Source organism: Oratosquilla oratoria, chromosome 3, assembly GCF_046742065.1.
Source record: "Oratosquilla oratoria isolate Oo_2021 chromosome 3, ASM4674206v1, whole genome shotgun sequence".
Taxonomy (NCBI): domain Eukaryota; kingdom Metazoa; phylum Arthropoda; class Malacostraca; order Stomatopoda; family Squillidae; genus Oratosquilla; species Oratosquilla oratoria.
Window position 1 is genome coordinate 56,662,521 of NC_134779.1, and position 22,144 is coordinate 56,684,664.

General features: G+C 41.0%; 1 protein-coding gene across 5 annotated transcripts in view; it reads left to right on the plus strand.

The window, feature by feature from the left end:
* The window catches only part of wts (serine/threonine-protein kinase warts), a 30,369-nt gene extending 11,548 nt beyond the window's left edge, over positions 1 to 18,821 (plus strand). For all 5 annotated transcript variants that reach the window (XM_076181545.1, XM_076181530.1, XM_076181538.1 and 2 more), the window contains exons 2-9: positions 608 to 1,020; positions 8,517 to 8,650; positions 8,794 to 11,134; positions 11,417 to 11,601; positions 12,490 to 12,587; positions 12,727 to 12,905; positions 13,726 to 14,006; positions 15,343 to 18,821. In XM_076181545.1, coding sequence (XP_076037660.1) covers positions 8,549 to 8,650; positions 8,794 to 11,134; positions 11,417 to 11,601; positions 12,490 to 12,587; positions 12,727 to 12,905; positions 13,726 to 14,006; positions 15,343 to 15,765 — 3,609 coding nt within the window. In that variant the 5' untranslated portion in view covers positions 608 to 1,020; positions 8,517 to 8,548 and the 3' untranslated portion in view covers positions 15,766 to 18,821. The remainder of the gene's footprint in view (positions 1 to 607; positions 1,021 to 8,516; positions 8,651 to 8,793; positions 11,135 to 11,416; positions 11,602 to 12,489; positions 12,588 to 12,726; positions 12,906 to 13,725; positions 14,007 to 15,342) is intronic.
* Positions 18,822 to 22,144: the final 3,323 nt, after the last annotated feature.

A 22,144-nucleotide genomic window follows, 5' to 3' on the forward strand; every position in this document is an offset into this window, starting at 1 on the left:
ACCTAAAGGATTGGATGAATAACTACCCAAAAGACTGATATATACATGAGAATAGGATGTCATGATAGAGGGTAACAACTAGTGGAGTCCCTCAAGGGTCAGTGATGTCACCTGTAATGTTGATTTATGTAAATGACATGATGAAAGGAACAGGCTACATGAATCTATTTGCAGACAACAAAGATCATGGACTTAACGTACAATGATACCATCAGTGATATGTGTCAGATGATATTACTTAGGTGTGGGTAAGAACATTGCTTCCCATAGGATTTGAACTTATCTTGATTTTCTTGGTATGTATAAATACCATCACACATTCTGGTTAATCTTGGGCAGTTTTGTTCAGATGTGAAAGTCTGGACTTTGCAAATGGTTGGCTTATTTTGATTAACCCAGTTGTCAATGTCATCGTCTTGTTTATTTTGGGGAACACCAAATATTTTATTGTGCATGGGGTACCCCTTGCTTCATGAGGTAGTGTACTGATGCCTCCTAGCAACAGTAATTACCTTGTTGAGATGCTATGCATGGATTTGTGATAAAAATATAATTCTGTTGGCATTACAAACTTCTTGCATCATTACTTATTGTCTTTGTATTGCAGGTGGCAGCTATGTGAATAACAAGTTTAAAGTGAATGTAGATATTGATCTTTTAAGACCTTTAATTTTGATTCTGAAAAGAATTGTGTGCCTTCCTAAGTATATATGTGTACATATATACCATTGTTATATGTTTAGCAAATCAAGTACCAGCTTCCAAGAAAGATTTTTATGATATGTTGATAAGGTGCTTTTGTTTGAAAAGAGTGTTGAACATTGATTTCGTGTGATAACCTGTATAAGTTGCAAGAGATACTGCAGTACAGTAATCTGAACACACTTAAGCAAATAAGTGAATCGTGCATCAGCCATTGGAGTGCATTCCCGGTAGGGAGTCATATCAAGTTTTACGACAGCGGATTATGGCAAACTGAAAGGCTGGCGCCTGTTTCATGTGACATCAAAATCAAGAGAGGTAAGTTGCCATGTACTGTTACCTGTATCCATATTTTCTCTCTCAGAGAACATTGCATAGCTAAGGGATTGAAGCTGTCTTAGCCAACCCATTCATTAAGGATAATGTGCACAAGCTTTGTTGTAGTCAATGCCTGTAGCCATAGCTAAGCCGTTAATTGATGATAATGTGTTCAAGCTTTGTTGTAGTACTGTCTGTAGCTAAGGGGTTAAGGTTCATAATAGCCACTATAGTTTGTGCACTTCAAGGAGTCTGTTCATTCACGGTGTGGCAGACATCATGCCAAATCAACCTTAGTACTGTACATGCCTTTCTTATTTACCATTTATGTGCTATTTTATTATTTATTTTTCCCCATGTTGCCACCTCAGCATGGCAACATGGGGAAAAAAACATTGCCACACATCATACAATTTATTCAGATTGTCTTTGTAATCCTAAAAGGTGATACACATTGTGCTATACAGTTTCCTTTACTTTATGTAAAATAAGAAAAAAATCAGATAGCACATAGATGGGAAATAAGAGAGAAAGGCATGTACTAAGGAAGGTTTGACAGAATGACCACAGTGTATGCCACATCCTGAATGGAGGACTTAAAGCACACAGACTATAGTTGGTTATACTGTTCTGCAGCCCAGATGCCAGCCCATAATGGCAACATTTCCAGGTAGAGGTGGGGATGTGGCATGCCACTGGTGATGAATTATTTTGAATTTTGTCAACGATAACCAGCACTTCTGGCCTGTGGACAATATTTTCTGAAAAGACAGTCATAGAGGTGGTAAAAGAGAGATTTAAGGTGTGGCAGAATTCAAAAGTGATCTCCATTCATTGTTTGGTGGAAACGAGTTAATTCATTAAAGAATGTTGTGGCTCGTCCATAGGAGTGTCATTAAGGTCTCTAAACTAGACTGCAGGAACCGGTACCCCATACAGGGTGGGTAAAGATATGTTGGCGAGTGTCCCTTCTGCTTAATGCATTTTTGGGTGCTCCTCGGTAGATCCATTGCTTGTAGAATTACCTTAGGCCAACAAAATAACATTAATCCAGAAGGGAAATCACTTGCAAGATGCACAAGAGTTTTTTAGTGATTAGTGACTTGAAACAATTCTTAAAAGTTTTTATAACATCAATTATTATTCAAACAAGTTGATAAAGAGGTTGACTATTTCACTTGAGCCCCCTGACACAATTATGCTCATTTCTACAGCTGGTGCTGCTATTACTACTACTACTACTACTACTACTACTACTACTATTCTATCCATGTGAATGATATACTGAAGTCACAGCTGTAATACAAATATTTGTTTAATTGGTTGTGAGTAAACAAAATGTTTTGGTAATTAAAGTGGAAAATCTTTTGAGGATTATGAATGTATTGTTAAGCCAGTTATCAGTTTTGATGCATTGTTAATTCAGGTTCATACTGACTTTTGTTGTATTTAGTGGGGAAAGAGAAGAGGGGGGGTAGTGAAAGTGGCTGGGTCAATGATTTCTTCAAGGTCACTGAGATGCCTCATTCCTTTCTGCAGCCTCCTTATCATATGAACCTTCTATCTCGGAGGAATAGTGTAATTGGGTGTATTTCTTTGAGTATTTGCCAGTTGGCTGTTCAAGTAATCAGGGTTTCAACTTCTTGTTGGCAGTTATTACTGCCAGATATATTACTTACACATGTATATGTGGACGGAGAGGGGGTGGTCGCCGAATTTATGAAGCGGCCGTGCTGTGTCTTGCAACACTGCTTCTGACCCAGGGCAGTGGACAGGATGCAGGGATGACCTGTCATCCAGGAGGTGCCAAGATAAGAGGGAGGGAGGAGGGTGGAGGGGAGTGGAATATATAGGAAATGGAATGGGTGGGAGTGGTTTCTATGCCTTTTTCTTTTTTGTCCACCCCCTGTGTAGGGGGAAAAGCCTTTGGTATATGTATGTATATGTACACAAGTACATGATCCAAAATCATGGGGGAAGTATATAACCTGGAACCAAGTGTGAAAAATTGATTTCAGTTCCAAAAAGTGTAAGATATTGGAAACAGGCCAGAGCACAAATGCCGTCAGTGAATTACTTGATGAGAAATGAAGCAATTACAGGAATGAAAAAGGGTTGTGGGTAGCAGATAATTTGTTACCTGATAAGCACATTAATAAGATTGTTAGGGAGACACATTGATGAACATATTGTGGCACTATTGATGAACATATTGTGGCACTGAAATACATGGATGGAGAGATGAAGGAATTCAAAGAGAATTTGATGTGCTCTGGATTAGAATAGGCAACAGCTATGGTCCCCATGCAGGAAGAACACAAGATCAAGAAAATACAAATTAGAGGTATTTAATAATGATAATTTTTGTCTCGAGTGTCACCAACTTGAAACTTGCAGCCCCACATCAACTTGCAATAGCCCTCCAACCCAGCCAAACTCTCATTAGGAAGAAGTATTGGCTGATTGTCACTTGTATTAGTGTAGGGCTGCTTTTCTGTCACTGTTTTATAGTAGTACTAGGAAAAGGGAGATAGTGGTCGTTGATTACCAGGTCTTCTTATAGGTGGAGGATGTACAATCAAGGCCTTTAGACTTAATTAAGTGTCAATCCCTCAGGGCTGCAACTTCCACCTGGAGGTGAGGATATTTGGCAAGATTTGTAGATGGATAGCAGGAAGATTATTCTTTCTGACATCTATCCTTTAGGAACACTGCTTGCAGGTATCCATTGTTAGCTCCAAGAATTTAAGAACAGCAGAAATGGAAGATAGTAAAAGTTTAAAAGTGGCTCAGCATCCCTCAGAATGTGGATATTTCCTTTTAAATATAAAGGAATATTGTGTGACTCATCCATAGGAATGCCATGAAAGTCCTTAAAATATTAACCACATATAACTATGCATCCTACACAGGGTTAGCATTCCTATATTGTGTCTTATGTAGTCCATTGTTTTTTATGAAAAAGTAGGGCATTGTAGGGTAATGATTTGTAAATCAAGTTATTGCATTTTCGTTGAGTTATTGTAACTTACATTACACTTGCTTCAACATATAATCATGATATTAAGTTTTACATTGTAGACTAGAAATTCAGCACCTATCAGTCTAGGCACTGCCATTAAGACTTGAGCAATTTTCCGTGGTTTCCCAGAGGAATGTGAAGAGTCAGACAGTAATGACAGGAAATTCCAGACCATAAATTGAGTGTGGTGTACAGATGACTTGTCTGCTTCTGCTCCTATTGTTTTTTGTTTTTTTCCAAGACTCTCTCCTCTTAATAAATGCATGTTTTGTGAACAGATCACAGTGCATTAATCACATAGTAATCCGCTTCGATGTAGCAAACTTTGTATATTTTACCTAAATGGTGTTCAGTAGAAGGGTGAACTCAAGACTGAAGGTGGTCTCAATTCATGTAAACATTCTTCAGTGAGAAAGGATACATGCCTGACTAATATCTAGAAACATACAGTAGTTATGGGATAATTGTATCAACCAGTGGAACAGTTTGAAAGAGGAACATTCCAATTTGAAACCATAAACAAATTCAAGGCTAAATTTGATTGGTGGGAACATAAAAGATGGGACTCCTTTCCTGTGCATTACAACTAGGTAAATACTTTAGTATTTCATTGGCAATAACCATATCTTCTATCCTTGGGAAACAATAGCACATGAAAGAAATGAGTCATAGTAGTAAAGAAGAGATGTAAGGAAGGATTGGGGTGCAGAGGTGGGGATGGGGGTGGGAGGGTTTCTGTCTAGCTGAGTAAAGTAATTTACTATTGAAATAAAATATGTTTGGTAAGATACGACAACAAAACAGAGGGGTTAATTTTAATAGCATAAGTACAGTTGATACGTAGTTAGGTAATGTATGGTCACCTGCTATGACCGACTTATGTACTTTGTTTATTAATTTTTCTTGAATTTTGTTGTATTAACTGTATAAACAAGGCTCATAGTTCATATGATGAAAGGAAAGCCATATGTGACATGTAACTCTAACATAATGTATAGCTTTTATGTTCATATTTGTGCATAATATTGAACCAGTACCATAATTATAGAATAATGTGGGTGGGGAAGAGCAGTTATCTGTTTACTTATTCTTATGCAGCAACTTTATAGATACCCATGGATTGATTGTTTCTAATAGGTAATGGGGCAGTTCGTTGTATTTCTTAGATACCGTAAATTGAATAAGATGTAAACTTCACTTCAGGCTACAATTGTTTACATTTTTGTGGTTTGCATGTTTCTCCAGGTTTGTAATTGTTGCAGCATGTTGTGTGCTTTCCACTCTCTCAATGATATATATATATATATATATATATATATATATATATATATATATATATATATATATATATATATATATAAGAGAGATTAGGTAGCTTACCTTATGCTATTATGTAGTTGTGTGGTGTGTCTTACTTCTTTCATTAAATAGGTTACTCTCCTGCTCCTCCTCCTCCTCCTCTTCCTCCAGTGTAGTAGTCCACATTCCACCATAAGGATCCTGCACAGGAGAACTAATAGAATGGAAAATTAGATTATCATAATGGTTAAGAAAATCATAAACAGTACAAAGATCAATACCTCCACACTAATAGTGACTTTCAGTCACCCACAACTTGTAACACACTTAACTGTAGAAGCTAAGACATGAAGTAGAGCTACTATCCATGCCCATGCTGCTGTTTTAGCTGCCAGCATTTTGGACACACCAGAACAATGGTGTCATTGCCTGGAAGGCATATGTGCATATTGCTCAGCCCTCACACACCCTATGCTCAAACCCAGTCAGATATACAAACTGTAACCAAGATCACCTGCCACAATCCTCAGACTGTACAGTGTACCAGATTGAAAAAGAAGTTTTTTCACTCGCCTACTCCCTCACTCTCCCCCCCCCCTTTCTCTCTCTCTCTTTCTCTTTCCTCTACTCTTTGTCAGTCTGTCAAGTGTGGAGTTCCCCAGTACAAAAGTAATGTAAAATTTATGGCATTAAATGCTCTTGTGCATAAGTAACAAGTAAACATTTATTTTGTGACACAAAAGAGTTGCTCATCGGTATTGACCCACTAGCAGCAGGCAAAGGGTATCCCAAACACCAAATGAAAACATGTGGAATGATAATTATAATTATAGTGATAAATAATGTTCTGCTCATGAATGACTTAACCCAACTAGAAGTAGGTAATTGTCATATCATAAACACAGTTTTTATGGATTAGCAGAGCTTATTAGAGGTCCTCCACCCAGTGGTAAATACTTGACGACATGTGGGGTGGTGTCTCAAGGTTATGAAGGGTGTGTCCGTGGTGAATGAGCGTAGCATTGAGCCTTGAGAAGTGGTCATAGTGTAACATTGAGCCCTGCCCAACCTGTTTAACCCCATCAGCACCACAGGAACCCTGTCAGAGCTGAATGGAGTTGCCTAGCAATAATTAGAAGAATTACCTTAAGTCTTCATGCCAAAAAGGAAAATCAAGATACATTTCAACATCATCAGGGGTGTTAGAACTTGTTGCAGCAAAATCCAAAGGCTGTCTTTGTGTTAAAAGAAGAATGGGGTTTACCTATTTGAACACAGTATTGTGACCAATTAATTAAAGCTCAGAAATGCAGCAAAAAGAGTCCATTAAGATTAACCTGAGATTGAATTTTGCTGTGAAGGCTTCCTTTAGCTGATTAAAATCATCTGACAGGAGCTAAAATAAGTACTAATGTCACAACACAGTGAAAGTGCTTTTTTTTTTTTTTTTCTCTCCCTCTAATTGGAGGTCACATTGACCAGAAAAATGTTAATGTTCAAATCTTTGCTCAAGTCTTTTATAGAAATAGAATATATGAGAGCTTGAAAGATGATAGAAATGGGACTAGTTTGCTCCATGACAGGAGGCAATGGTATTTGAGGGTGTATTACATAATTGGATGCAGGGCTCACTGGTTACCCATTGGTAATCTCTTGCTTGCTTGGCTGTTGGAGTACACTGGGCAAAGGTAACAGCTTTGGCCATAGTGCAGTACCTCCTGTTGTACACTCCTCCTCCTCTTCACCATAATTGGTTGCAATGCTATGCTTACTATGTTGATGCACTGGGGACGACACACCCTAAGGTCCAAGGTTCTGGAAGGTTGGTTGGAATCCACTTGGTACACCCCCCCCTTCTCTCCCTACCTCTCCCTTTTTGTCACCTGTTAAATTCTACCTCACTTTCTTCCTTTCCCTTTCCAATCCATTTACTACTTCCCCCCCCCTCTCTCTTTCTTTCTCCCTCTCTCTCTCTCTCTCTTTCTCTCTCTCTCTTTCTCCCTCTCTCTCTCTCTCTCTCTCTCTCTCTCTCTCTCTCTCTCTCTCTCTCTCTCTCTCCCTCTCTCTCTCTCAGATATATCATGTACAGATTAATTGCAACAATTAATTGAAGAGGGCCCTGTGTCACCAATGAGTGAATGGATTAGAAAATTAGTGTCAACCCTTCAATTAATGGGACACACGACAAATTTTGCTTAGACTCATGCCAGGTGAGTTTGCTCATAATGAGGGGGCTCCCACATAACTTAAGGCTGAGAATAGAACTTAAAACAGAAGGGAGGAATGTTGCTGACACCAGTAAAGAACATTGAAAACATTGCTTAGTTCTTGGTAGCTTTGCACTTCATACACACGGATGCCATGAGCTGAAATGAATCTTCAGGAGTCATAACCTCTCGTTATTCAGGTGTCAGATCTTCAGCCAAATTGGATAATGGGGCAGGACAAATTAAACTATAATTGGTGTGGCATTCAGACAAGCTGTGAGATAAGTAACTAATTAGTCTGGTATTTTGGTGGACTACTAGATATTGTAGCTGTTGTTATTGTTTCTTCTTCTTCTTCTTCAGTAGTACAAGGGAAAGAAGGTGGAACTTATAATAATTTTTAGGGGTATGATTGACTTGATTTGTGGAAAAGGGGTCATGCCACAGATAGGTATATTTTTCCTCTGAAGGCAACATGAGTTTTGGTGATTTATAATGTAGGCAGGCAGCTTCATGTTATGTTTTAATTTCTATCTATCAATGGGTTGCCGATTTAATGGAGCGGCCTTGCTGTGGATGTGCTGTGTCTTGTGACACTGCCTCTGACCCAGGGCAGTGGACAAGGTGCAGGGATGACCCGTCATCCAGGAGGTGCTAAGATAAGAGGGAGGGTGGAGTGTATTTAGGGATGCAATGGGTGGGAATGGTTTTATGCCTTTTTCTTTTTGGCTACCTCCCATGTAAGGGGGGAAAAGCCTTGGTATATGTATGTATGTACCTATATACCAAGGTCAAAGGCATGCATTCACTTCCATTCATCACCCTTGTTTCCCTCTTATTTTTGCTTTTTGTGGATGAAAGGTCATCCCTGTTTTCTGTCCATTGCCTTGTTGCTGCCACGGTTTTAATTTAAATCTATATTATTGATTTAATTAGGTGTTGCTCATTGTTATTATTTTCTTTTTCAGATACTAAGTTGCTAGAATGGGGGAGGTGTAAAATGTTGAATGTTGATGGCCACATGGCCCCACAGATGCCCAATGCGGCTACCATGAGCACTAACACACTAGGCAAGTCTACGCGCTCCGACTACCATAATAAGGTAAGGTTAACCTCTTAGATTTTGTGGAAAATTAGTATGGTAGATTTTTTTTTTTTTTTTCAAACTTTTTGGGGTTACTTGATACATATGGTAAATGCCAAACACCAAATTAATTTTTTTTTTTTTTTCTTCTTTTTACCCAGGCTCTACAACAGATTAGAAATTCGCTTCAGCCCTTTGCCAATGGAGGGCTATCTTTGCATGGGGGTGGTGGTGGCCCTCGGGAGATTTTGGCCCCTCCCACAGGGATTCCCATCAGCCCCGGCATTCCCTCCATGGTGCCAGTTAGCTGTGCTCCGCAGCAAGTGGCGGTGACCTTGGGCTGTGGCCAGGACCCCCAGCATCACCTTCAGCAGCAGCTCTTGCAGCAACAGTATCTCTTCCATGAAGAAGATCCTTCAAGGAACCACAGAGCAGACTTACCTAATGGGTTCCCCAAACCAGGAAGTCTTGTAGATGTGGGAAACTCAAAGGTCATTCGTAAACCAAGCTTTGAAAGAGAACTAAATCTGCAGAGAGGCAGCCCGGCCTTAGAGAGTAGCAATGCCAGCACTCGATCAGACAGCCCCAGTATAGGAATGACCTATGGCCTTCTTCCATCAAGACAATATCCAGATCCTCCCCGATTGGTGGGTGGAGACCCCTACTGCAACGACCTTAATCATGCAGCTCTTGCGCGTCACGTGGCCAATGATGTGCCACCACCCCCACCTCCGAGGAGTCAGGGGGCTCCTGTACCCCCACCACCAACACCTCCAAGAGGCACTACACCACCACCACCTCCTCCTCCACCCTCGTACTCATACCCTGTGGTGACAAACACTACTATGGCAACAAGTGTGGGTCAGATGCCAGTGCTCCTATCCAGACTCTCCCCTGGGCCTGCCAAAAGTAGGTCTCAGGCAAATTATGTGAATATTAATAATGTCTCACAAAGCTCCACCCCTCAGAGGGGTACTAGTCCAGTGTCTGCAAGTGGGAGGCAACCTGTTGTGGTGCAAAATAGTACTCAAGTGCAGCAGCATTTATCACAGCAAATGCAGGCCTTAAACATTAGTGGAAATAGTGGTTATAACAATCAGATGGAGCCACCACCACCGTACCCAGTTGGTTCCATTATGCATGGAGGTGGAGGCAAACTGGCAACGCCACCACCATCATATAATGTGACCATGCAGAATAGACAAAGTCCCACCCAGGAGTACCGCAAAAGTCCTGCACAGCTTAGTCTTCAGAATCAGGGACCTTTGGTTGCTCCTCATCCCGTCTCACCCTCATCCCTTTCCCCAACGTCCTCCATGGCTCCTGTGTCACTCAGCAGAGGTGGACCCATCCAGTCCTGGTCAGCACGCCAGGCCAAGACCCCGACTCCAATCATCATGCAGTCCGTCAAGAGTACACAAGTACAGAAACCAGTGCTTCAAACTGCAGTAGCTCCTGCTTCTCCTCCAGTTTCAGCCCCTCCACCTTCCTATGCATCTTCCATCCAGCAGAAGCAGGCAGCAGCTGCAGCAGCTGCTCAAGGGATGCTTGCTCAAGGCATGGTAGCCCATAGCATGGGGCAAGAAGTAGGAGTTGCTCAAGCTTCTCCCACAGGTCTCATGTGCAGTTCTCCTCTAAATGTGTCTTGCCCTAGCAGTGTCCCTACCACAGATCCTCCTAGCTACCATTCAACTATGCAGGCTCTTGCTGCTGCAAGAGGTTTAGCTGGAGGAGGCTACATGCAGTCCCAACCCGTGGCCAGCATACCCGTTCAGGAAACTGCGATGCAAGAACTTGACCTGTCATCAACACCGCTGGCACATATCCCATTAACTCAGGGCACCACTGTAGATACCATCATCACAACTCAACCGGCCAGTGGTGTGGAGACTGTGAGCAGTTGTCATGACCCAAAACTGATGCAAGCTCATGGTCATGTAGCTCTACAGAGGAAGTTTTCTCCTGTGGTGACGGACACAGCCTCAAGTGCCTCCAGGTCAGGAAGTCCTGTTTCTTCTGTGACCTCACACGACACTCACGCACTGTCACAATCCCCAGTGTCTTGCCTATCCACAGCTACGTCTTCCCCATCCACACAGTCTGACATGACTTTGGAGTCGGGCTACTCCTCAGGCCAGTCCTCTCGGGGAATGCCACCGCCACCACCTCCACCAGTTGAGAAAACTACACACCAGTCTCCCATACCAGAACGGAAGAAGCTTTCCACTGAACTAGAACAGCAAAGAGTTGAAACTAAGGTTAGAAACTATTCTCCTCAAGCATTTAAATTTTTCATGGAGCAACACATAGAGAACGTCATGAAGTCGTGTGAACAGCGCAAATATCGACGCATGCAGCTTGAAAAAGAGATGAAGAAAATTGGACTTTCTGACAAGGACCAGTCACAGATGAGAAAGATGCTTTCCCAGAAAGAATCCAACTATATTCGTTTGAAGAGAGCAAAGATGGAAAAACAAATGTTCCAGAAAATTAAAACCATAGGTGAGGCTTTTGGAATAGGTGACCATTTGTGTAATGATTATAAGTGACATTCAGATAGTGTACACACATTATATATTAATAGTTGATTTGGATATATATTAATGCCTTGTATTTTATTTGGAATGCAATTCATGATAGACTTAGTATAAGATCATGTATACCACCAGCAAACTGAGAATCATACTGTTCTACTAGTGTAGTTGGATTGGATTTAAGTTATACTGGTCATATCTTCTAACTAACTTATACATTATATCATTTGACCTTAAATTTATATTCTAGGGGTTGGAGCATTTGGAGAAGTGGCATTAGTGAGGAAAATAGACACGAACCATTTGTATGCCATGAAGACGCTGAGGAAAGCCGATGTCCTCAAACGAAACCAAGTAGCCCATGTCAAAGCAGAAAGAGATATTCTTGCAGAGGCTGACAACGAATGGGTAGTCAAACTATACTACTCATTCCAGGTAAATAAGAGTTCATGATTGCTAATGTAGTACAAACCTTAGAACATCCCCATTAACCTGTATGGCAGGATTATGATAGAGAATATAATGAAATGGACAGTAGAAGATTTTGTGTGTGTGTGTGAGTGAGAGAGAGAAGTAAAGGAATGTGTAGATCAGATATTCATTCTAAAACAGCTCGGCAAAAAGAAAATTTATTTCAAAGGTATGTAAATGTACCTGGTTTGTGGATTTGGAGGATCTATGATAAGGGTAGACTGAAAAGAAGTATGGGAAACTGAAATACAAGAAGTCATGGGAATATTAGAAATTTAAGAGGCAGTGAAGTATTATAAGGTAGGAAGCTTGTGTAAGAGTGGAAAATAGGGAAAGATGTTTTATGGGGATGTTAGTTCGAGATGTGTGTGTTAAGCTGTGTATGGCAAGTGGCCAAAACATACATACATTCATAAATATGTATATTCATAATTTTACCACCAAGGCTTTATGGTATACATATGTTACCTGATAATATACAATATTCAATAGCTCTTTAGTTCCCAGAGGTTATCTCAAAGCTAAATGGAATCAAATAGCATTGGCCAAAAGAAAAGCTTTATAGATGGTTGAATTTTGACGCACTACTCAGTATTGTTATCTAACTTTGATATCCAGATGTCACTTCAAAAATCATAGGGCATTAGCTAGGACAAAACTTGTCAAGATAACACCGGGTTAAAACAGATAAACGTGTGTTCAGCTCAATGCAAGTAATCCATAGTTATTTCTTCAAACCCCTTCAATTCATTTTCATACTTAAGGTGTTCACACTGATGCTGAAAATTGCTTTGTAGAGAATTGATAAATCTTTGGAAGGCTATTTTTATTAATTGGATTGTATCTCCGCAGGACAATGACAATTTATATTTTGTCATGGACTATATCCCAGGAGGAGACCTCATGTCACTGCTCATCAAATTTGGTGTTTTCACAGAACCCCTAGCAAGGTAAGTCAGTAGAGGACAAGAAAGTGCCACTGTGTTGTGGTGTTTTTATATGAAACTAGTTATTCAACCTATTTAACATTGATACGAGTAAACAGGCTTATGTATCATGATTGATAATATATGTTTACCTCCCCCCCAGGTTTTACATTGGAGAGCTGGTGTGTGCAATTGAAAGTGTTCATAAAATGGGTTTCATCCATCGAGACATTAAACCGGACAACATCCTCATAGACCGAGATGGCCACATCAAGCTGACAGACTTTGGGCTATGCACGGGTTTTAGGTGGACACACAACTCCAAATATTACCAAAGACAAGGTATGTTATTGTTTGTGAACATGTTTGGTTAATGGAAATGGGGAAGAGTGGAGAAGATAGTGTGAATAGAGGGAGATTGGAAAGGGGTGAAAGGATGATAATCTTTTCATCTGCCTATCATTTTCAGTGGGTAAAGATGGGGGAGGGGGTTAAACCAGCTCCTACTGTGAGACTGCTGTGGAAGTGCTGTGCCTTGCTGCATTACCCTCAACCTGAGCAGTATAGCAGGGGACTGGGATGATTATTCATAAGGTGCTGTGATGGGAGGGACAGTAAATGGGTTTTGTATACAAAGTGGATGGATGCTTTGAGATCCGAACCCCCACAACACAGAATTATGAGAGGTATAGAAGTCCTTGATAGAGAAGATTTACTAAATTGGTATAAGAAAAATACACGAGGACATGGGAGGAAGCTCAAAAAGGACAGTTATAGAAGAGATCTGAAAAAGAACAGCTTTCCCCATAGTGGTGAATGTATGGAACATACTAGGCAAAACAGTGTGTGCAAAAACAATACATGCATTTAAGAGCTAATTAGATATGGGGAGATACAGAGACAGGACACCACAAATGTAGCTCCCCTTCCATAAGATACAACTAGGTAAATACACACATACACAGTGTGTGCAAACACTATTCAAGATTTTAAGAAAAAACTTGATGCTAAGAGATACAAAGACGGGTCACCATGAGCATAGCTCTCTTACCGTATAATACAACTAAGTAAATATGTACAGGGTACATGTATATATGTATTTTTCTGTGAAATAGAAGGAAATAGTACGAGTTTCCTGACATCTATTCTTTTTATGCTACAGGTGACCACAACCGCCAAGACTCCATTGATCCATGTGGTGACAATGACGTTGTGTGCAGGTGCAATGACCTTAAGCCCCTAGAGCGCAGACGCCGAAGACAACATCTGCGATGTTTGGCACACTCCTTAGTTGGCACACCCAATTACATTGCTCCAGAGGTGCTGACACGAACTGGCTATACACAGCTCTGTGATTGGTGGAGTGTGGGAGTCATTCTGTATGAGATGTTGATAGGCCAACCACCTTTCTTGGCAAAGACTCCACACGAAACTCAGTATAAGGTGAGTGACTTTTCAGTGGTGAATGTATTTTAGTGGAAATATAATTTGGCTTGAACTACGAAATGGTAAGGATAAGCCAGCTTTGTGTCTGGCCTAGCTGTAGAAGAGCTATGCGTCACTGCACCACTTTAGATCCAAGTAGGGCACAGGGGAACCCTTCATCCCCAAGATGTTGAGATTGGAGGGGTGTTTTAATGGGTTTTATTTGCATTGCTATTGGATGCAGCCGTAAGGGGTTTGTTTTTGTCTGCTTTGTAAGTTCTGGAGTGAAAGTACTGTGTCTTGCTGCATTGCCTCTGACCCAGGCAGTAGACAGGAGACAGGGATGACCCATGAGCAGCTAAGATAAGAGGGAATCAGGGGTAGTGGATAGGAGTGGGTGCATGCCTTTACTTGGCTACCTCCCTCATAAGGGAGGCTACCTCCTTCATAAGGGAGGCTACCTCCCTCATAAGCACTTGCTGTGTGTGTGTGTGTGCGTGCGTGCGCGCGCATTAGATGCAGCAGGAATGTTTCTTGAGCAAGGAAGAGAATGGAAATGACAAGAGTGAATGGAGAGTGGTTTTAATGGATGAAGAAATTGTAGTGCCCAAAAGGATGTTCCTTTTGTTTGTTTAAAAAGTTTTTATAGAGGAGATAAAGGAGCTAAATTAGCTCAGTCTGTTGGGCTCTGCTGTGGAGGCACTATTTCACTTCATTGACCAGAACAGTGTGGCAGGTGGGATGGGGATAAATATCCCTGTCCATATTACAAAGAATTACAAAGGCGGAGCATGCTGACAGGAGACCTTTTGGTCCATATCTAGGTCAGATGCAAAAAAAAAAAAAAATAATAATAATAATAATAAAAACTATAATAATGTAGATAACAAATAAAATACATAAATAAATGCATAGGTATAGTTAGATGATAAACAAACAGGTAAATAGTAGATAATAATAAATTGACATATAACTAAAAATAAATGAGAATCAAACAGACAAATGATAACAAAACAAAAACAAATAATATAAAATAAATTATAATCATTACAGCATCTTGCTTAGGTGTTTATCTAAATGATTCTTAAAGCTACGAACTGAACTACATTGCAATGCCTCTGCAGGAAGTTTATTCCATTCGTTAACTATGGTGCTGAGATAGGATGGATGATGAATGTATTTTGGCTGAATGTTTGCATTGTCTTGGCCACCCCATTTTCCTTATAAGGGGAAAAGGGCCATTCTGTGTCCTCTTTATGTGTATAAATTGATGAACCTAGTTATGTCAGTAAATAAACTCGTTTATTTGCCAAGTAGAGTGATGGCTTATTGTTTCTTTGTTTTTGGATTGCAGGTTATTCAATGGGAACAATCGTTACGCATTTCCAAGAAGGCAAATATATCTCCTGAAGCAAGGGACCTCATTCTCAATTTGTGTACTCATCCTGAGAACCGTTTAGGTCGTAACGGAGCACAAGAGGTGAAAGCCCATCCCTTCTTTTCCGGTATGGATCTGGAGGGAGGCCTCAGAAAGCAACCGGCCCAGTACATCCCCAAGATTAGATTTCCGACCGACACCTCCAACTTCGATCCTATTGATCCCGAGAAACTTCGTCCTAGTGAACCCAATGACAGTGACCAGGAATGGGTGAACAACAGCAACCAGCCTGTTCATGCCTTCTTCGAATTTACGTTCAGAAGGTTCTTCGACGATGGTGGGCATGCCTGTCCTGTTGAACCTGACAGTAACAACAGTCAAAATCCAGTTTATGTGTGAATGTCAGCATGCCATCATAATAATGCAGGAGAAACAATCTCACTCTTTATTTGGGGTGGATGGAGCAGCAAGCTGTGATGATTGTAAATGACATATTAAAAGTGATGCTGGTGGTGGCTATGATGACAGGCAGGGTATGCACCACTTGGGACTTGTTCAACCAAAGATGTGATTTGACTGGACGGACTAGAACCTTCAAGGGAACACATTCCCATCTACTTTGCTGAATTAGTTTGGATGGTAAATGTATGTATAATGGTGCCTTCGCAATGGCAACTTGATGCTGGTAGAAAGAAAGATAAGTGTGTGTGGACGTGTGTGTCTTTCTTCTTCACATTGTCAAACAATATGAAGTAAGATTCCTTGTTGTCTGTTATATATTGTCCACCTGTGTTGTTTATAGAAAAAAGGAATTTGCTTACTCCAAGGCCAAAGTCAGAGAGTCTTTGTAAGTAGAAGCAAATGGATTTGTTTAGTAGTGGTAGGATATATTTTTAGAATCAGTCTTGAAATACTCGTGTTTGTCGTAGACAACTGTATATATATTTTTATATTTGTGTACCAAGGACTTGCACGATGAAATGGAGAGGCATGTGTTGCAATCATAACAGGGTTACAGTGGACACTTTGAGTCGCATTGCATATGGCTGTAATGTGTAGTTATGGCCAGTATGCATTGCTTAAGGCTCAAGTCTACTGCAGAAGTCTCATGTCATGTCTTCCTGATGGGGTCCTACTTCCTAGCGTGTGTTGGCCTTACACTGGTGGAGCTGCCTGCCATGCACTTGTACATTTTGTATAGCTAGGTCTCTTGTTTTCTATGTAAATTACTATTGTTTTGTACATAGCTACAGATGTCTAATGTCCTCGTCCCCCATCCTCCACAGCTGATACCCAACCTGAATGTTCCATCCCAACCTTCCCACAGTACTGCCATTTCCCTTCGTCGTCCCTCCTCTCCTCCTGGCCCGTCTTCCTCTTGCTTCCCCCCCCCCTAGCATTTCCCTAGATGCCTCAGGACAGCCCGTGAGGTGGCCAGGTCAGGGTAGGTGGTCCTCAACAACAAAATTGGTTGTTGCACTGCTGTGGCCCTCAGCTCTGGTTTGCAGCCAAACCAACTTGAACAGGATTGGGAACTAGCGGTTTTAGCCCTACTAACTACTTGCGTGCTTCATAAGCAGAATATTGGTAAGCTCATTTGCCTGACAATATTAGATATTTAATATTTTTATCAACATTTATAGTCATTCACATAGTCATTGAACTTTCCCTTCCCTCCCCCTCCAAGAAAAAAAATCAAATAATAAAAAAAGAACATATAGGTGTATATAAATAAAGAAAAAATCATAATTTTGCATTTACTTGTTATTTTGGTCAGGCTGCAGCCGTGGGTGAGGTGTCTTGTAGATGTAGCCCATTTTGATAATCATTTTGAGGAGGAAGCCCGATATCTTGTGCCTTAATGTTACTGTGATGATAAAACTTGCATGTAATGTTAGGGCTTAACTTTTTTTTTCCGTTCTTTATCTTTTTCTTTTTAATTTTTTTTTTTACGTTATTCATGAGTGAGTATTTGATCACTCAGCAAAAGCTTTAATGCTCGTGTGTCAATGCTTAGCAACCAGGAGAAGCATTATTTTATTATAATTATAATGGTAGGGTAGGTATTTAATTATTGAATATCTGTGGTGTTCCCTGGTTGAGTAATGTTTTGACGATGTCGTGGAAGGCACCAGCTACCTCACATGAGGCATTTCACCTCAATCTCTCAACCAATAGAATTACGGCTTGGCCCTGGCTCCTTGTCTGCGCATTTGGCTGATGAGCTTCACCACTGAATTACATATAACACTAATTCATTATTTCTTGCACAAGCAAGACCACACACACACTTATTCACATTGTGCTCAAGTATTTCAAATATTTAAAATATTCATGCACACATTTATAATTGTGTTCATGCAGATATCCAAGAAATATTTTGAACACTTTACTAAATCTTCATTAAATCATCTAACGCAAATTGGTTAAATTGTGCACAAACACTATAAAAAAACCGCAACAGAATGTCTAGTGACTTTCCTGTATGCACAAACACGTGTCATTTCATCCTTTTCCCCTTTGTTTAGAAACCACCATTTACCATTTGTCTTCAGACACTGACCCACACTATTGCACACAAACATACTACATGTGATAAGTAAAATAGGTCTTGAGGGGAGTGTATAAGTGCAATGTGTAGTTGTGCAATGCGTTGGGTGGTGAAGACTTGTTCAGTCCACTCGGCTCAAGTCACTCGTCTCCTCATGGTAGAGGTTCGGCTTGCTCATCCTCATCATCAGAATCAGCTACTGAAGTTCATTCATGACCATTACCCCGTCCCCGCTACTCTCACCCATTATAACTCGTGTTGACCTTTTGTCCAAAGATCAACTGTCATTCTGTTCAGTGAACTTGCATATCTGTTCACTTCAGAGGTTGTCATTGACGTGGGTAAATATAACGTATTGGCAAGCTTTTTTCTGTGCCTCACTTTAACTTGTAGCAGCTATCTTAAGAGGAAATAAATTGTTGCTTGTGTTATTAGGTACAAGAATAGAAAAGTTTATGTCACTAATGTATCTGATTCAAATCTGTGCCTTCACTTGGAAACTGTGCCTTCATGTGGTAGCTTTACAGTGACCTTGTGTATCTTAAGCTTTACAAAGAGCTCTTTGCCAATATTCATACCCTACATTAAAAAATTTCCTTGACACATGTAAAACATGTGAACCAAGGAAAGTCACAACATGCACTGTCACTTCATCATCATTATCGTCATAATCACTGTCATTATCATCTTGTACATCAGTAATAGGAACACCTTAGAGAAGAGTGAAAAGTCTTTAAAAATAAGTCTAAAGAAGAGCCAGCCATGCCGTAACTGTTGCTACACTATGACTATACTACATCTAATAGTACTGCTCCAAGTACCCCTACCCTTTGTCCTGGCCCAAACCGATGCACTGCGCTGCAGTTCCTTGTTAAATTTCAAGAATAACAATCAATACAGAGAACCAAGTGTTTTAATCACCTACATCAAAGTGTTGTTCAGAAATCACAAACTGAAAAGGAAAACCAGTAAATTAAAATCATGGAAGTGTGTCATAAAGAAGTTTATTTTTCCAGACAATCTTTGCCTCAAGTTTCGCCAAATGGAAAAATCGTAACTCCACAGTGGCTGGCAATGGTCCTTGGAATCTCCCACAGATCTTTCAGAGAAGAAACTTTAGACTGAGTTGTATCAATGTAGGACTGTTTCTGAAAGCTGTTGGGAAAGGAGAGCAATAGCAAGTTGTGAGCTCTCCATATGTGAAAAAGTGTAAAATACAGCTGAAGTTTGTAGAGATCTTGGTCCCAGTACGGACACAGGAGTGCCAGCCCCTCAGGTCTGCACCTTCCAAAGGAGGTGAGTGGGTCAACAGGTTTTGAAAATGGGCAGCTTTGCTGTCCAACTTGCAGAACCACCATGTGCAGGTAATTGTCATTGGTCCCATTTCCAAATAATTTTATGTTCTAGAAAGTAGAAAAGAAAGAAAAAGAAAAGAAAAGAAAAAATCAAAACCTCACACATCTTGCACCCATTTAAAACCCATTGCCACATCCTATCTTAGTACTTTGTGGATGAAGGGTCATATCTGCCACACCATTCAGGTCAAAGGTGATGCTGTGAGAAACACCATTACTGCAACAAGACCTGAGGGCTGGAGTTGATGTACCCTCACCTCTTCACTGTATAGCAATTCCCCCTCCCCATTCCAACCACTCATACTTACATAGACACAACCACACACACACAAAATAGAGCAGAAAAGGACATCCCTTCTGACTGGATTATTTCTTCATTTACAGCCACTCATCATTTACTCCTACTTGGAATTTGTGGTACTTCCCAAGGCAGTCGTAGCTCCTCTTGGGGATCGGTGCCACCTGCGTACAGCCGGTGGCCAGGGCTGGTTGCTGCCATTTGGCCCCCAACTCTTGGGGTTGGGGGGTGGTCCCACGACACATAATGGAAGACTGCATTATACACAATCATGCACGCAAACAACACAACATACACTATAAAGGATTTGTGGGAAAACCCAGTTTCGGCTGTGGCATTCCTTGGGGAGACGGGACTGCTCGGACAGACAGTCTAGGGAACGACAACAACAACTTGGAATCTCCTCTTGGGGATCGGTGCCACCTGCGTAGAGCCAGTGGCCAGGGGTGGTTGCTGCCGTTTGGCCCCCAACTCTTGGGGTTGGGGGATGGTCCCACGACGTAGACGCTGCAGCTCCATTAACACACTGAAAGACAACACACTGCTGCATGCCAGACCCCCTGATATCCACACTTCTGAATCCTCTCTCCCACGAAAGGACAGAGTCCACTTGGCCAGACTGCGGTGCGGTCACCACCCAGCACTTCTAAGCTACCAGAAGAGGCTGGATGACCGTGTTGTGAACAGCTGCCCAGGATGTAACGCTACACCCCATACCATACAACAAATAATGGAAGACTGCATTATACACAATCATGCACGCAAACAACACAACATACGCTCTATAAAGGATTTGTGGGAAAACCCAGTTTCGGCTATGGCATTCCTTGGGGAGATGGGACTGCTCGGACAGACAGTCTAGGGAACGGCAACAACAACAACTTGGAATTTGTATGGGAAGACAAGGGAAGGGAAACACAGAACTTTGAAAGTGCCTTTATTGGGATTGTAACACTTTACTCGACTGGTTTCAACTTGGGTCCTTCTCAAGAGTTGATGTTTTGACACCAGCTCTTGAGAAAGACAACTCAAAACTGGTCAAGTGCAGTGTTACAGTCCCAATAAAGGTGCTTTCAAAGTCCCATATTTCCCTTCCCTCATCTTCCCATTAGCTCCTACCTTTTGCAGTCTTCTTTAGGTTAGGTTTTCTTAACCCTCTGTGATTCACATTTTGAGGTTTTGCAGCTTGGTCTGTCATGTCTCCTACCTAAGAAGAGGGAAGCAAGTTCCTGAAGCTGGACTCAAAACCAGGTAGAAGGAAAACCAACTGCTGTCTGACCACAACCACCAAGTGGTGCCGCTGGGATAGGTTTATCCAAGAGTTGAAACAGGGAGTGAAGAAGTGGCTAAGACTGACACTATTTAGTCATTGTCAGTCACTAGCAACCAAAAATGCTCCAGCAATGCTGCGTGATGGTGGGGACCGGAGATGGTGATCTCTGGAAGCACTTAGTCACAATCCACATGGACATGACAGCAGTGCGAGATTGTCCACAAAGATAGCCCATAAAAATGAGACGTAGCATGCCAGGTAGTGGGTTACCCTATGGCAGCAGCCCTATTCGTAATCTGCTCTGCAAGAAAAGATGCCCTATACTGGTATATAACCTCCCTAAACCTAACTTGTTTCATTTGATGATTATTTTCCTCCTATATTCTCCATGTTTTCACTACTGTTATAGACAACCACTTTGCTCTTGTCATTATGTTCAAGTCTACAGATTCTAACTGGCCCAGGGCCAGGTGCAACCACCACATAGAGGACACAACACTTCATACTACAATGACCCATGCTAAAAATCCCAAAACAACACAATGCATCTTCCCCGAGTGATTTGTGGATCCACCTGGAGGCTGTTGCTGGTTACCTGAAGGTTGTGGGTCATCTGCAAGAGTTACATCAGACTGATCTGGGGATGTAAGCTGAACAGCTATGTTTCAGTCCATGATTTTGTTGTATCCAAGTCATTTTGTAGCTTTTTACTGTCAGGATTATTGCAAAATTCCTAGATATATACTGTCATGAAAGATCAGACTGTCATCTGCAACAATGACAACAAATGGCTGGATGACAGCAGAGTATATAACTGTCTAGGATGCAGCTCTTTACCCCACACATTATGAAAGACAACATACATTGTACACAATCACACGCCAACAACAAAATGTATTCTCTAAAAACGATTTGTGGGAAAATCCCGTTCCAGCCGTGGCGTTCCTCAGATAGTCTGGGGAACAACAACAACAAATAGCTAATAAACTTCTTAGGGGGTTATCTTGGCTTCCACGGGCTTCACCAGCGCCGAGCGTTGCGAGTTCGTTTGAGTGCAAACGACTTCGGTTACATTTTTTTTTTTTTTTCAAATCTCCAAATATCAAATTATCTTTCTGTTATATATAGCAAAGTGAAATGATGAACTATGAGATTGCAAACATAAACGAATGTGTGACATAATGTTGAAATGTCCGTAGAGAAGTTAAGATTTCTGTTAGTGAAGTCATAGTCGAGTTATTCAAATGGATTTTGAGGGTAATATGTGGGAGAAAAAAAAAATATGGTACCCCTTTAGCCAA